The sequence below is a fragment of the Hypomesus nipponensis genome, chromosome 23, assembly GCF_054491055.1.
Source record: "Hypomesus nipponensis isolate SF chromosome 23, ASM5449105v1, whole genome shotgun sequence".
NCBI lineage: Eukaryota > Metazoa > Chordata > Actinopteri > Osmeriformes > Osmeridae > Hypomesus > Hypomesus nipponensis.
This window is the reverse complement of record NC_140383.1, coordinates 22,575,668-22,591,026: the sequence shown is the minus strand read 5'-3', so window position 1 is coordinate 22,591,026 and position 15,359 is coordinate 22,575,668. Positions and strand designations below refer to the sequence as shown.

The 15,359-nt window shown below is 52.7% G+C and overlaps 1 protein-coding gene across 1 annotated transcript in view; it reads right to left on the bottom strand.

Annotated features, from left to right (window-relative positions):
- The window catches only part of LOC146234938 (FERM, ARHGEF and pleckstrin domain-containing protein 1), a 48,989-nt gene that overhangs the window by 16,008 nt on the left and 17,622 nt on the right, over positions 1–15,359 (bottom strand). Inside the window, exons 3-12 of the mRNA XM_084689442.1 lie at positions 4,975–5,079; positions 4,826–4,868; positions 4,272–4,350; positions 3,862–3,959; positions 2,761–2,875; positions 1,827–1,974; positions 1,611–1,706; positions 1,198–1,364; positions 510–578; positions 322–397 (exon numbers count right to left, since the gene is read on the bottom strand). Coding sequence (XP_084545568.1) covers positions 322–397; positions 510–578; positions 1,198–1,364; positions 1,611–1,706; positions 1,827–1,974; positions 2,761–2,875; positions 3,862–3,959; positions 4,272–4,350; positions 4,826–4,868; positions 4,975–5,079 — 996 coding nt within the window. The remainder of the gene's footprint in view (positions 1–321; positions 398–509; positions 579–1,197; positions 1,365–1,610; positions 1,707–1,826; positions 1,975–2,760; positions 2,876–3,861; positions 3,960–4,271; positions 4,351–4,825; positions 4,869–4,974; positions 5,080–15,359) is intronic.

Below are 15,359 nucleotides of genomic sequence, written 5' to 3'. Positions count from 1 at the left end.
GAGAGAGAGGCAGGGAGATCAGAGAGAGAGGTAGGGAGGTCAGAGAGAGGCAGGTAGGTGAGAGGCAAAGGCAGGGAGGGGCGGGGCGGGGAGGGAAAGACACAAGAGGCAGACAGAGTCGGGGGGGAGACAGACAGAGGCAGGTTAGAACACTCAGTCATTGTGTTTCGCTCACCAAGGACCATTTAGACACTACAATTACGCTCTCATCAGCCTCCCTCTACATAAAGGAAGACACACAGGGCTGCCTATCAGGCTTCATTAAGCACTCAAGCCCCTAATGGCCCCTACGTGGACAGCAATGCTGATGGAGACACTGACTTCTTTTGGCACATCTGGTCGGCGTGGGGAAGGCAGGGGAGACAGCCGGCTGTTGTGTTGGACCCTGCTGTGTTTCCTGTGGGGGAGAGACAGCGACAGGCGGCTGTGTTATGGAGCTGACACCTCTCGTCGGAGCGACAGAAAAAGGCTGCTTTCGTCGGCGAATGGAAGCCGATCGAGACTCTTACCTTTCGAAGGGGATCTTCTTGAACTCGGACTCCTTCACGTAATCAATCACCTGCTTCTGGGTGCGCCCGCTGCAGAGAGTCACAGAGGAGACAGAGGAGGTTAGAGAGGAGGAGGTTAGTGAGGGGGAGGAGGTTAGAGAGGAGGAGGAGGAAGTTAGTGAGGAGGAGGAGGAAGTTAGAGAGGAGGAGGAGTTGAAATGAGATTCAGAGAGGCAGCGGTACTTTATCAGATCTGCCGTCTCTGTTCCTTGGATACTCTGCTTTACAGGGGCCTGCTCTACAGGGGCCTGCTCTACAGGGGCCTGCTCTACAGGGGCCTGCTCTACAGGGGCCTGCTCTACAGGGGCCTGCTCTACAGGGGCCTGCTCTACAGGGGCCTGCTCTACAGGGCCCTGCTCTACAGGGCCCTGCTCTACAGGGCCCTGCTCTACAGGGCCCTGCTCTACAGGGCCCTGCTCTACAGGGCCCTGCTCTACAGGGCCCTGCTCTACAGGGCCCTGCTCTACAGGGCCCTGCTCTACAGGGCCCTGCTCTACAGGGCCCTGCTCTACAGGGCCCTGCTTTACAGGGCCCTGCTTTACAGGGCCCTGCTTTACAGGGCCCTGCTTTACAGGGGCCTGCTTTACAGGGGCCTGCTTTACAGGGGCCTGCTTTACAGGGGCCTGCTTTACAGAGGCCTGCTTCTGACCTGAATCTGAAGGAGGAGCCTCTGGTGAAGATCACGGGCTTGGGTTTGGGCTTGGGCTCCTCAAAGAGGCGGAAGAAGGCGTGGTACTCCACGCAGATCTTCCAGAACACCTTGCAGCAGTCCCGGCTGGCCATGAGGAACTCCAGCGTGTCCTGGTAGGAGCTCTTCTGTGGGGGCGCAGGAGAGGCAACGCTCATGTGATTGTGGAAAAATTATTTGTATTGTATGTATTTATTCAGCAGATGCTTTTATCCAAAGCAATAAAAGACAGGGAGAGGGGGTGGATTTGAACTTGTGACCTCCCGATCTACAGTCGAATGGTCTACCACTGAGCTTTTTCTATATCCCTCATTATTGCTCATTCGTCTCTATATGAATGGAAGGTTTCCTGAGGATGTGGTGGGGTGACTCACATTCAGGTCTGGCCTCAGCTTGATGAGGAAACGCTTCCTCTTGAAGCTCAGCTTGCGCACCTTGGACCAGTTGAAGGCGTTGATCTTAGTGTGTCCCTGTGGAGAGAAAAAGAAAAAAAAAACGAACCCGCTTAAGAGACGACGCGTGGAGACGCCAGACGCATCGGCCACGAGCACCGGTCCATCCGGCCGCCCTCCAGGGACCTCCGGGCTCACCTGAAAGACCAGCACCCCTGTGTGCCCCACGGCCAGGCTCAGCTTGGTGCCCTCGCGGTCCTTGGCGGGGTGCAGACGTACCCCGTACATCTCCAGCCTGCGGCCCACTTCCAGCAACTGGAAGTCGGACTCCGCCGGTGTCTGGCCCCTGATGACACAACATGGGTTACTGACCAGTCTCAAACTCAAATCAAAATAAGGTACTGGAAAAAGACAACAGTACTACACTGCAGTACAGGTCTACTAGACTGCTGAACCGGTGACATTACAAGTTCCCACTTGTAACACTACTGGTGCTATACAGAGATTATACCTCACTGTCAATCATCCTTCAATATATATATATTTCTACGTTAACTAGGATTGAGGTATGGGTCTAGCTCCAGCACATTTATATTCAGCTGACAGTTGTAAAAAAAAGAAAAGAAAAGGACACATTCCGACTTCCTTAATTCTTATCTGTGGAAAAGCTTTCCCGCTTCCTGTGTGCACTACTTGATTAGAGATTTAACTCTGCGCTTGGCGGCCGGCCAGAAGAATAGTGGTTAGTGGGGGGGTGGGGTGAAATCTACCAAGTCTTCCTGAGCCTTCAGTTCTGGGCTGTGGTGTGGGGGTGAGGATGGGGTCGGCAATGTTCTGGCTGGGGGGTGTGGGGGGGGGGGCGGATTGTTTGATAAAGCAGTAAAACATTCACACACCCACAATTCCCTGTAGGCATCATTTAACAGAACCCTACTTTGCCTTGTCTAAACATGATGGGGGATTCCAGGAGAAATGCTCCATTCATTGGCATGCTTTCCTGATCGTGTCACCTGGACATGAACCATTCCCCTGGGACATGTAATGGTCTGTTTACGGCCTGTTTCCAACGGAGAGCAGAGTGGAATAACCCCTCCACACATGCCAGGGTCCCAGACAACACAGAGCTACTCACACATTCTTAGAGTGGAACTCCATGATCTTATCAATCAGGGCCATTTGGTCTGGAATGTAGTTGTTGTTGAGGAGGTGCGACCGACACTGGGTCTCCTCAAAGTCCCCGATCTCAGCTGCACAGCACAGGAGAGGACAGGTTATCACACGGCCCAGGAGAGGACAGGTTATCACACGGCACAGGAGAGGACAGGTTATCACACGGCCCAGGAGAGGAGATCACATGGCCCAGGAGAGGACAGGTTATCACACGGCCCATGAGAGTACAGGGTATCACACGGCCCATGAGAGGACAGGGTATCACACGGCCCAGGGGAGGACAGGTTATCACACGGCCCAGGAGAGGACAGGTTATCACATGGCCCAGGAGAGGAGATCACATGGCCCAGGAGAGGACAGGTTATCACACGGCCCAGGAGAGGAGATCACATGGCACAGGAGAGGAGATCACATGGCACAGGAGAGGACAGGTTATCACACGGCCCAGGAGAGGACAGGTTATCACACAGCCCAGGAGAGGAGATCACATGGCACAGTGCAGGGTGTCAGTCATAGCCTCTAATCAGATATCAATTCTCAACATTTGCATGCATCCCTAAAATAGAACAGATAACTCTACAGAACTGAGATATACTGCATGTTCCTCACCACAACTACTATTCTGTAAGTCTGACAGATCATGATGGTGTCAGGAGGCGAGCGAGAGAGAGAGACCGAGACCGAGAGAGTTTCTGGGCAGGGTGCGGACATGTTTGCTCATTCTCCACACACGAGCGCCCAGAGAGGAGACCGAGAGGTATCCATGGCAACACACAGATTCCCGATGCAGAATGCAGAATCTTGTCTAACACAGTTTAAAGATGGTTCTGCATCAATAACATCAGGTGCTTTCCTAGAACGTTATCTGCTCCGTTGACTGGTGTGTGTCTTGTATGCGTATGTTGTACGTGTGTGTGTGTGTGTGTGTGTGTGTGTGTTCGACAGGCAGCCAGGGACAGAACAGGTGAGGCTAAGTCTAGCTCAGAGGGAGAGAGTCAGACTGCCAATCAAGAGGTCGACCGCATGAGCTGAATGAATACAAGTCGACATCATGGACACTTACACTGGATGATGTTGGAGACCAGCAGGGCGGCGCTACTGTCATTGCAAGTCAGTCGTCCACAAGCCAGATCCTGCCTGACCTGCAGGGCAAACAGGTACCTGCCGGGGAAGAACCACAGAAGGAGAGTGACACGCGGCGATGACACAGAACGCTCGTGTCAAACGCTCGTCGCAGAAACAGTCGGATCAAAGCGTAAACGATCCCTTGATTACTGTGCTTAATGATCACGATCTGTATGAATGACAATGTGCAGCCAGAACTGCCGCACAGAAATCAGAAAAACATGACATGAGCAGCGCCAGAACACATGACTCACTTCTACACGCATACACACCTGACCTGAGAATGACTCTGCTCTAATGGAGCTAGATATGTGCTGACTGACTGCAGTGTACAGAACAGTCTCTTACCTGGTGAGTTCCTCCAGTAGCTGGGTGTGATCTGGAGGAAAGAACTTGACCACGAACCTCAGGACCGTGTGTTTGGGTCCTGGAAGCATGAGGCCACAAGACACGCACATGAACCGCCGACACACCACATCTGCTGTAACGTAAAAGCTTCATGCAGTCTGGATAAACATCTCAACTTCTGTGGATTTTCCATCATGTCCTCATTTGGTTTAAGGGGGATGATGTGTCACACTAACCAATGAGGTCATTGTATTTTCAGCTCTTATTCCAGACAACTCCTTTTTGTGAGCCTTTCATGGCCTTCCCAACACAAGACTGATGTTTTATGACTCAAAATGTAAAACTTTGACAACAGAGCCTTAGGCATGAAGCAAGACGGTTTGCCGTGTGTGCGTGTCTGATTAAGTGTGGTCACAAGAGACCGCTTAATCTTCCCCACGAGTCTGCGGGCCGTCTCCATTTTCATGTGCTCCTCTTACTACATTAGCTCAAGCTCATTTCAACTTCGACTTCCACCCGGCCAGCAGCATAGAAGCTTCTAGCAGTTTACTTACGTCTAAGCTGCTTCATGATTGGCTTCAGGAGATCCAGCCAGACCTTTGGAAAGAAAAACAAAAACAGAACACATTTGACCCTCGTCAGAGCCGGGAGAAGATTCCCAGGCAGCGCGCAGTGAAAAAAGTGATCTTGCGCTTGAACTCACATTCATCTTGCGATGGTCGTGAAACTCCAAACCAAAGTAGTCGCCCTCGATGAGGTTGAGGTGGGAGCACACAAGGTCAAACAGAACCTTGCCCGAGGCACGTAGCTGTGGAACAAGAACAACAAGAAAGGGGTTAAAGGTCAAGAAGACTGTTGGCGCTCTCTGTGATTAACTCAGTCCTATCCATCAGGATGCCATGTCAGATACGCAAACACTCCTCTGGGTCCAAACACATTACGATGACCAAATCTGTATCTCCAGACACATTGATGACTGACTAGCAGTTGGCCCTTAACCAAAGATAAGCATCCACCATCGGTTCTGTGGAGACGCCGGCTCAACACATGGACGGACGGTACCTACAACGGGATGGTATTCCACTAGTTCACTAACCTCCCTTCCGAGGTTCAGTTCCCAGCCCCCTGCTCCCTCCCCCCTCCCCCTGCTCCCTCCCCCCTCCCCCTGCTCCCTCCCCCCCTTCACCTGCTCCTCCAGGTTGTATCTGAAGGGGAGGGGGGCGTATGAGAGTAGGACTTTGTTCTGGGTTCCCAGCGTTGCGACTGGACTGACAATGTTCCCAGCAGCCTTTGAAGCTGATCCACAGGCACAGTCAGGCTCACCTAGGAGCCCCCTACCCCCCCCACCCCCCCCCCTACCCCCCCCACCCCCCCCCCTACCCCCCCCACCCCCCCCCCCACCCCCCCCCCTACCCACCCCACCCCCCACCCCGTGAAGTCAGACTCATCTGGCAGGCGATCCCGACAGATTCTTTCCCAGGGCTCCTAACGCAGCCAAAGCACCCAGGAAACCTCCGCTTAGCCGCCCTGCCTCCGGAGAGGGGGGAAGCAAACCCTCCTCCTTTAAAAAAGGCACAAAGGGATGTCAGCGACAGCATTCACAGCCTGTCTCCGGTGAGGAGGCTTCCAGGGTAGGGCCGCAGAGAGCCGGAGGGAGTCGGGAGGTTTGAAGCCAGGCTTCACCCATGTGGCCTGGTGTTTACCAGAGCAGAATGGACAGTGTTTTTCAGATAGCAATAGCTAACCTGTTCCTTTCTGGCTTAGATAATGAGTCTTCTCCGTTCCCGACAATAGCAGATAATAAAAGAGGCCCTAATGCAGTAAGGGGGCGAGCTGTTTAGCATCGAATGAATTACTGGACACCCTCTTATTGTTAATGGAACAATCGTCACCGGTCACCCAGAATAGGATCTCTGGTGTCGACTTGTGTCAAGTCAAGTTCTTTATTTTCTGTGTTGGAACCCTGCCCTATCCTCCATTAACCCTGTACAGTACTCTCTCTTTCTCCCCATCTACCTCTCTCTCCCCCTCCCTCCCCCTCTCTTTCTCCCCATCTACCTCTCTCTACCCCCATGCCCCCTCTTCCCCTAGCCTTCATGTCTCCCCCCTCTCTCTTTGTCCCATCCCCTCCCCTACAGACTCCGTCTCTCTCCCCCTCTCTCTCCAGTGTGGCTACATGTCTCTCTCCCCCTCTCTCTCCAGTGTGGCTGCATGTCTCTCTCCCCCTCTCTCTCCAGTGTGGCTACATATCTCTCTGCCCTCTGTCTCCAGTGTGGCTGCATGTCTCTCTCCCCCCTCTCTCCAGTGTGGCTGCATGTCTCTCTCCCCCTCTCTCTCCAGTGTGGCTACATGTCTCTCTCCCCCTCTCTCTCCAGTGTGGCTACATGTCTCTCTGCCCTCTCTCTCCAGTGTGGCTGCATGTCTCTCACCCCCTCTCTCTCCAGTGTGGCTTCATGTCTCTCTCCCCCTCTCTCTCCAGTGTGGCTGCATGTCTCTCTCCCCCTCTCTCTCCAGTGTGGCTGCATGTCTCTCTCCCCCTCATTCTCCAGCAGGGTCGAGGGCAGCACACCAGAGGAGCAGCCGTTTCCATGTGCTGCCGGCAGGCTGATGAGGAACCCAGACCTCAGCAGAGCTGAAGGGAGAGGCCAGGAGCCAACACACACACACACACACACGCTCAGCTGCACCCCAAACTTCAGCAGCTGCATCAGACCACACTGTGGAAAGATTAAACTGGTATTTTCCATCCCTGATTGCTCTGCTGAGAAGATATTCTACTCGTCTAAGTTGTCTGCATGTTCTCAGGCATTTTATAAATATCCCCTGAAACAGGAGCATCAAAGGGAGGCATGGCTTCAGACGGAGGAAGAGTATTCATTCCAGAGTCTGAGTGGAGGTTAGACCAGGGATGAGGGCAGTAACACAGGAAGGCAGGGATGAGGGCAGTAACACAGTAAGGCAGGGATGAGGGCAGTAACACAGTAAGGCAGGGATGAGGGCAGTAACACAGTAAGGCAGGGATGAGGGCAGTAACACAGGAAGGCAGGGATGAGGGCAGTAACACAGGAAGGCAGGGATGAGGGCAGTAACACAGGAAGACCGGGCTGTGATTAAAAGCAGCAGAACTCTGGTGTAACAGTCCTGCCATCTGTGAGCAGTACTGACACAATGATAGCCCCCGCCATTAATGAGTTATCATGATTGATAGCTAGGAGGACGCCGCCGCAATCACTCTGCGTGCACACACACACGGGTGCGGTAGACATGGAATGCATGCACTCTCTGCAGACACACTGCACTCAAGGATACAGCCTCAATGCACGCCCCACAGGCACAAGCGCACACACACACTCCCATCTTCCGTACGTACACACAAACACACACACACAGAATCACATGTCACCCATGCATGATTTCTGGCTCCGTTCCACATGGCAGCGCCACGCTCCTCCGTCAGAAGGTCACACTACATCAGCAAATACCACGCATGGCGGTTGACATTTCTATCGTGATCTAGAGGACGGAGGAGGACGGAGGCAGGAGGAGTCAGGAGGAGCCAGGAGTCAGTGGTCAGGAGGAGACATGAGGAGGAGGAGCCAGGAGTCAGTGGTCAGGAGGAGACATGAGGAGGAGGAGCCAGGAGTCAGTGGTCAGGAGGAGACATGAGGAGGAGGAGCCAGGAGTCAGTGGTCAGGAGGAGACATGAGGAGGAGGAGCCAGGAGTCAGTGGTCAGGAGGAGACATGAGGAGGAGGAGCCAGGAGTCAGTGGTCAGGAGGAGACATGAGGAGGAGGAGCCAGGAGTCAGTGGTCAGGAGGACCCAGCAGAAGCCTCAGGCCTCTCTCTCTCAGCAGTGTCCAGGCAGCTCCCACAGCACATGCAGCTCCCAGGCCTGCCCTGCTGCGGCAGTCTGGAGGCCCGGGCCAGACAGCCAGAAACACACAGCCATGTCTGGCCTTGTTTGAACACGGCCTCACAGGATGTTAGCCGTGTTTACATCTCCGAGGCGGAGGGCGGCTCTGCTTGCTACGCTAGCCGCAGCCTGCCTCGTCAAGACTGTGGAGGGGTAAACAGGGACGACAGCTCGTCTACACAGCTGCTTGTGTTGCTAGTTAAAGTCTAGCTCACCCCCCCCCCCCACTCCACCTCCCACTGCCCCCCAGCCTAGTAGTAAACTCATGTTCCAGACACTCTCCGTCAGGTCAGGTGAGCTCGCCACAGTCCACCCCCCTCGGGACACATTGGTACGGTCCACTTCACCCACGGTGGAGCTAGTCCAGGGCATCCCAAACCCCTCCGGGAAGGGGGTTTTTACGCATGTATTTTATGAGCCCACAGGCTCATAGAGAGCACTGAGGAGTCATTCCTGGTTAGACGCGAGAGCCTCCAAGCATGCGTGAGATGTAAGCCAGTCTGGGTGACTGAGGCTAGCCTGGGACGACCCAGGAAGCAGTATACAGCAACTAAACACTGCAAGTCCCTGTAAGGGCAGATAAAAACTATCTGTAAACCAGTGGAGGCTGGTGAGTCAAGAAATTGGAGAGGACAGGAGGAAAAGCACCCGCTAGTCAGTTCCTTTTATTCTAACACAGCAATAATCCAACTTCCGCAACCTATAGCAAGCTTACTATATAACTAGGGTACGATACCTATCCCGGTCTTCAATAAGTAGCAGATATCATATGGTCATACTAACGGATGTCTGTAACTGCGGGCTAGCGGTGGCGGGCCTGGTGAGATGGCAGGGCGGGCTACAGGAGCACATTCAGAACCTTTCAGGTTATGCACGGCGGGGCCTTCATCGAAAACAGATGTGAGAGGGAGAGAGCTGGGGCTCGGGTTCCCTTTCCCTGCCTTGTTGTGTTAAGCGCAGCCTTCTAGAAGGGTCCGGATGTCAGCCTGCAGGAGATCAGAGAGCAGCCCAATGGGTGTCCTGGGGATGGGCAGGTTGTGCGTTTTGACATGTGGCTGTCTGGACAGGGTTTTGCTGCAAGTCATCGGCTATCGTGGACACACATATACCGTCTGTATGTGTGTGTGTGTGTGTGTGTACTGTATGTGTGTGTGTGTGTGTGTGTGTGTGTCAGAAGGCGAGGTCAGAGTGGCTCTTCATTGAGATTCAGGAGGTGTTGCAGGCTTAGAGAGGGAGAGGAGACTGGAGGCTGATAATCCTGTCAACCATTTCCCCCCCAAAACTCAGCAGTGTGTGTGTGTGTGTGTGTGTGTGTGTGTGTGTGTGTGTGTGTGTGTGTGTGTGTGTGTGTGCGTGTGTGTGTGTGTGTGTGTGTGCTCAGAATAGGGACTCGGAGCTTTCCTTTCATCTCTGTGAAAACGTACAGTTCTGGTCGAGGAATAAATGGCGCTGGGCTTCCATAAGCGCCCATAGAAAACCCTAATGTGCATCTAATGCTGTTTAGTCAAATATAATGCATGGGTGGCTGTATCTAAGCTGGAATGAATGGGCCGAGAGATAAAGATGCCTGCTCTGCCTGCATCCCGTCACCAGCCCGCCCTCCCGCCCGCGCCGGGGAAGAAAGGCAGAGGAACCAAACAGAAACGCAGCCAATGTGGGTTAGCCTGCCACAGCTGTCAGAGTCATTATGTCACGGCAGGCCAAGTCCGCTATAGGTCCAGGAGGATGACCATGACAGAAACACCCCTGGATTCCGGAGGGTATGAGGGGGTGGCCGGCTCCCCCTCCCACCCCCAGGCAGCCCCCTCCCTGCCTCCCTCCCTCCCTGCCTCCCTCCCGTGTCTGCCTGGACTTAGTGTACAGTGAGGAGGACAGTGGGACACATATCGATTGTCCATAAAGTGTAATTAAGTGTGTTGTTGTGACTGCAGGCCTGCTGAAAGGCTAGCAGTGCAGCACTGCTGGCAGCAGACCCACACCGCTGTTAATCTGGGGGCCGTGCAATGAGCTAATTGATTTAACCGCTCCAGTTTGCACCCTTCTTCCGAGGGAAATACAGGGACAGAGAACAACAGATCGTGGGAGAAAAAAAAGAAAAAAAAAAGATTGAGGGGGGAAAAATATAATAAAACGCCGGATATTCCTGCATTTGATCTCCTCCTGTTTAAAATATATTTCCATACTGCATTTTTATCCTTGGCGTTGTTTCCGGCGTACAGCTGGATCTTGAGCAGCTACATGGCCGACTGAAGGGATGATGGAAATAAAAGTGAGGAGTTGGGGGATTTCTGAGGAAGCCGCGCTCACTGGAAGACGGGCAGTCTCCCTCCCATCCCCCCCACCCCTTCCCACAATCCCTCACGGCACACTTGAAATTACGGCACCATGCTGGTTTCGTTTCCACAGCCCGGCCACTGAAAGCCTGGGATTACTGTCACTGTGTGAGATGCACTGCTACCACAACAAACACCGACCCCTCGGCGACCAGACAAGGCCGACATGAGCATTCTTACTTCAACATAATAAGACGTGACTGTTGATGTGCAGTCCCCAAGGCTTCTGTCAGAATATGCCTACAGATAGACATGCATGTCCCTTATCACACAAGAACATCAATTAGCGCCGATAACGAGAGCTCGACGGCACGCTTGCCTCTTTGATGTTTAAGCCAGGCGGTTTGTTCACAGTTGTTGGCCACCTGAAGCATGCTGGGGGATTCTGCTCGGCTTAGGTTTGGCTTGCTGGGACAGTGGATTAGAAAACCCTTCACCTTTCACGACCTGTACGGACGTGTTTACCAAGCGTGCATTGATACGGAGGTATAACATACAGCCTGTGTGCTCAATCACACATCTTTATGTTTTTCTGGGGACAGGAAATTACACAAATCAAATCAAATGTATTTGTATAGCCCTTTTTACACGCAAGCATGTCACAGAGGGCTTCACATACGCCCATAGAACTGCCCCTCAACCAACCTAAAACCTCTAGGAAGACATGGAAAAACTCCCAACGGGACAAAAAATGGAAGAAACCTTGGGAGGAGCAATTCAGAGAGGGATCCCCTCCTCCAGAGACGGTTGGTGAGAGAGAGGAGCAGAACACAAGCTAAACATAGTCATACAGTGTCAATGGGTTTTGAAACACCAAAATCCATTGTTCGACATGATAACAAAATGGACACCGTCAGTGGGACACAGCGACAGGAACCCATTCTGATTGGGTCTGATTGATCTACTGTAGGCTGAGGCTAATCAATAGGTTAACTGACATATTAATGGAGTCCAAGTCTCAGTCACAGCTTCCACAAGGTCAGGTAAACGAGCAGATTGGCAAGTACTTCGCAGGTCTGCATGCAAATGGAAAATCGCTTGGAAAGTCACGAGCCAATGTGGCGTTTCCCCCCTCCCCCCCCCAATAAATCCCATGGCTCTCCTGTCTCCAGTATCTGGCTTTGACCTTCAAACTAGCGCGCCTCATTATCCAGCAGCCCGTCAGTTCTACCGAGCTGCGCTCCAGCGGTGGCGTCCTGGAACAGGGCCTTCCGAGGGACATCCCGACGACCTCGCTCCGCAAGCTGCGGTAAAATCTCTGTTGACGTTGCGCCAATGTGCCAATCAGATCCTGGAAACGCACCATGGGCACATGGGCGAGAGTGCCAGCGTTTGTTGACGACAAACAGACTAAAACATGAGTGCTCCAGCCAAGCCAAAACCACTTGCAGAACTGGTTTGTATTGTATTATGTCTCCTGGTGTGTTCCAACTCGACTTCTGCAGATGTGGATGTAAACAGGTCAGGGGCATGTGTGAGAGAAAATGCTTCTTGCTGAGCCATACTGTACGACAGTTTATACAACTGAACTTCAGGACTCTCTCCTTGAGACGCCAAAGTCCAATGAAGCCCCCCATCTAACCAGCCATATCCAATATCTGGAACACGCAAACATGCCAGAACAGGCCCGGGTCATTAAGCCCTCCACCAACCGTGACACTTCCCCGAGTCATGAACTCATGACTAATCTTTGTTATCCTGGAGAGCGTGGGAGTTGGGTGTCTATGAGAACGCGAGGCCTCCCAGATTATTAGCCTGTGTTGTTCAGCGCGGGACAGCTGCTCGGAGCCCAGGCGGGGCCGGGGAGCCGCTTGTCCTGCCTAGCTCCCACCGGGACCCGACAGATGGGCCGCAGTCTTCCAGGAGGGACAAACAGATTCAGCAAAGCGTCTTAATTAAACGTACGTAAAGACATCGGCCCTGTGAAAACGGCCGCTCAGCAGGAAGGCAGCGGACAAGCTCCTCTGCGATAAAAAAAGAAAAAGAGAGGAGAGAGAGAGAGGAGGAGAGGCAGAGAGAAAGACAGACAGAAAGATAGAGAGAGAGCTTTAAATAGCACGTGTACATGAGGCCAGTGTGTGTGTGTGTGTGTGTGAGAGTGAGAGTGAGAGAGATGGAACACATACAGGGTAGATTCATTCGATTTGCTGCAGATATTATTAGCCGGCATTAACATGCAGCGGCATTAACATGCAGCGGCAGGCACAGTGGACCCACACGGCCCTGTCCAACGCTCCACGGCAACCAGGAGCGAACATCAGAAGCGCCGCTCGCTCCCTGTGGAACAGTACCGCTTGTTCGAGTTGATCCGGTCTGATCTCAGACAGCGAGAAGAATGATCCTCTCGTTAATTCGACGGGAGCTTTTAGCACAATTGCGGCATGGGGAGCGCGAGGGCGGTAAAGCAGGCCCTGGCACGCAGAGCCCCGCGGCACCGCCCCGGCCCCATGTGAGCTCTCCGGGATTATGGCGTGGCACTGTGGGAGCCAGGGCCCTGCCTGGGGAGGAGCATCCACACAGGAGGGCCTCAGAGGAGACACCGAGGGAGGACGGCACACCCTGACCATCCAAGCATCATGGTGTTGGGGCTGGGACCTACTTAAAGGGGGTGGAGGGGTCCGGAGGGGAGGATCCTGGGTTGGGTGGAGGTCAGATGGCTGAGCGGTGAGGGAGTCGGGCTTCCCCGTCGTGCCAAATGACGTTGTGTCCTTGGGCAAGGCACTTCACCCTACTTGCCTCGGGGGGAACGTCCCTGTACTTACTGTAAGTCACTCTGGGTAAGAACGCCTGCTAAATGTAAATGTCTTGGGGATTGGTCCACCAGAGTATCAAGCCAGCCAATGACTGCTGCCTCCTGGCCCTTTCTCTTACCCATAATCCCCCCCAGGTAATAACCAATGACAGTCACATATGCTCCTCTCCTGGTGAGACCAATCGATTTGCCTCCTCGAGATTAGCCTAAACGACTTAACTGGCATTGCGACAAATCCTCCAGTACTGTACAGAACGCGAGTTTGAGTTTTACAGCGCATTTCACTGGCGTGAGCAACAGAACTGGGTCTCTCAAACACAGGGGACTCGTGACACAAAACCAGATTAACAGGTGAAAAACTTTGAACTGATTCTGAAATTGAATCCTTAGAAGGTATAACATGAAGCTCATCCCTGATATTCAACCTTTACAAAAAAGTGCACACTAATATAGCATTAACACTCACCCCAGTACCAAACCAAGAATAAGCAAACAAAATTAAAACCCAACCAACTGTACAACAATTTGTTTTAATAATTTTTTTTATCTGCCCTTTGGTGATGATCTGATCCATAAATCAATAAGTCATCATGTCTCTGTAACAATGCTTCATATCCAAGACTTTACTCCAATTACTGCAGAGTTACATCAGGCTAAGCTTTTCAGTGTCAGAATGGGGAAGTGGATGTCCTGTTCCGGATCTACAGCTGATCTTGGAGAAGGCTGATCCTTCACTTCCTGTGGAAAGGGATTAAGGCCAACAGGCCGGAATCACTTCCTGTTTCTAACAGGCGTTGTGGTGATGTGGTCTGTGATAGAGAGGCTTTGTAATTGCAGGCTAAATCCTGTACTTTACTGTAAACTCGTAAATAACCACCGGCGACATTAAAGGGCATTAACTGACAGTGAATACACAGGAACTCTCCAGAGCTTTGAGTCAGGGTTGAGTTAATTGAATGAGGGCTCCCTATACCCAGATTAGAAGCATGTAGTTAAATCAGCCACACGCACACACCCACGCAAACACAACCACACCCACAAAGCCACACATGCAAAAACGCAAGCAAACATACACAAAAAAACTAGCTCTATTCATTGGCTCGGTCACCCAGTGTAGAAGGGCGACAGATTGGTCCAGTATGAAGGTGTGACCACACTAGGAGACGAACAATGAGGCCTATTGATTTCCAGGCCACTGCTGGAGCTGAAGGGAACAAAGTGCTACAAGCTACAACTCAATGACAACAGCCGGTGCTTCGTCTAACATGTTAAGACCAAGAGGAGGGGAAAAGGAACCGGTATACATTTCTGCTGAATGACAAAAGCAGGGGGGAAGTTCTGCAGGCAGATTGCTACTGCATGGAGACGTGTTCGTACGCACGGGCGCGTTTCGTGTCGACACTCGTTAGAGTGTGGGAGCGAGCGAACAGCTTTGGTGAAACACGCTCGGAGCTGAAAACAGCTGGACTTGGGAGCCGCTTCTTAATCAAAGCCGCCGATTAATGACGAGGCACGGCAGCGCCCACGCGGGGTGCAAAGAGCGCAGCGGCGGAGAGACCTCACGGGTCGAGGAGCCTGAATACACAGCCTCCCGTCGTCCGTTCCGGATCGTTCCCGGCTGAATTCCGTCTCAGACCGGCCCCTGCTAACCAACCGAGGCGACACCGGAGCGCTCTGCTCAACATAAGCGGGAGAAGGCCCACATTGTGACGAATACTGTATTTAGCCCGAGGTCAATGGTCCTGTTTAGCAGCGCCGTGGCGAGGGGGGAGGGAGGAGGGGGGAGACCCAGACAGGCTGCAGGCTACTGGGCCAGTCAGAAAGGTCTTTTGTGACGGAGACATTCTGCACCCCAGGTGGTGAGGGGGAGGGGTGGAGCCCGAGCCGGTAGCCATGGCAACTTAAAAAAAAAAAGACAGTCTAATACAGTACTTAATCCCTCGTGAAAGAAAAAAAAAAAAAAAAAAAAGAAATTGCGGAGCCCCTGTTGTTGGAACTGAAGGAATGTTGATGGTTCACGCTAAACTGCTTGTGATTCGATCAAACGGAAGGAGACAATCACCCTGACAGTTTCAACAAAACAGTGCCGT